Source organism: Cyprinodon variegatus, unplaced genomic scaffold (assembly GCF_000732505.1).
Source record: "Cyprinodon variegatus isolate N-32 unplaced genomic scaffold, C_variegatus-1.0 Scaffold851, whole genome shotgun sequence".
NCBI lineage: Eukaryota > Metazoa > Chordata > Actinopteri > Cyprinodontiformes > Cyprinodontidae > Cyprinodon > Cyprinodon variegatus.
In genome coordinates this window covers 75,369-76,385 of record NW_015151304.1, presented here as the reverse complement: position 1 = coordinate 76,385, position 1,017 = coordinate 75,369, and the positions used below count along the sequence as shown (strand labels likewise).

General features: G+C 54.1%; 1 protein-coding gene across 1 annotated transcript in view; it reads right to left on the bottom strand.

Moving 5' to 3' along the window:
- The window catches only part of exoc3 (exocyst complex component 3), a 7,710-nt gene that overhangs the window by 5,364 nt on the left and 1,329 nt on the right, over positions 1-1,017 (bottom strand). The window contains exons 2-3 of the mRNA XM_015397308.1: positions 229-448; positions 3-157 (exon numbers count right to left, since the gene is read on the bottom strand). Of these exons, the coding sequence (XP_015252794.1) occupies positions 3-157; positions 229-448 (375 nt within the window). The remainder of the gene's footprint in view (positions 1-2; positions 158-228; positions 449-1,017) is intronic.

Below are 1,017 nucleotides of genomic sequence, written 5' to 3'. Positions count from 1 at the left end.
GAGATGAGGTTCATGTCGCGGGTGTTCCTGCTGTCCATGCGGTACTGCTCGTACATCAGGTCGTCACGGGAACACTCCAGCTCCATCAGCTTCCTGTGGGCCTGCAGCAGCTGGCCCTGCTCGATCAGCTGCTGGGTCTCCATGACGATCTCTGGGACTGAACCCACAACCACACAACGTTAGCTGGGTCCAAACGGCCCGCCGATTCCGATGGAACGCCGAACCCACCAGAGAAGATGTTCTTCAGGTTCTCCACGGCGGCGGCCAGCTGGCTGTGCTGGACCACGGCGTCCTTCACGTCCTTCAGGCTCTCGATGGTGTTGATGCTCTGCCTCCAGTCTTTGCTGACGTTGGCCAGGGAGCTCTGGATGTCCTTCACGTCCAGCAGAGCGGTGTGGAGCTGGGTGAGCCCGGTGCGCACGCCGTCCAGCTGGGACTGGATCGCCGCCTGAACACCAGCAAACACAGAAGCAACCAGTTAGTCCACTGGACTGGGACCAGCATCGGCCGTCTTCACCATGGAATCAGGAGGAGCAGTGACTTCCTGTTTCCTCTCACAGCAGGGCCAGTTCTGCCCCTGATCACAGCAACCAGGATAGTTTCCCGCCACAGCCGTGAAACCGTGGCGCAGAAGTAGGAGGGATCACCATGGTTACCGCGCTCAGAAGCATCGGCCGCTGAAGAAAGGATGGCGCTTTTATCTACAGAGCAACTCTAAGGAATGCAGGCGATGCTTTACAACAATAAAGGAAAAGAATCAAGTTGTGTTTGGAGTCCAGAGTCCAGCTTCAGGGACCCGACCTGCTGGACCTTCATCATCACAGATGAGAAGCTAAAGGCCTGAACAACTCTGAGGGAAACATAGAGATAGGATTTATAGATTATACACCATGGAAGAAGCCTCAAGCTGCAGTTTATTCAAGATCCACAATTCTCCATAAATCCATGGAGATTAGGAAACCTCTAGTGGTTCCTAGAATTTCTAAAAGTAGAATGGGAGGCAGATCTTTTAGTTCT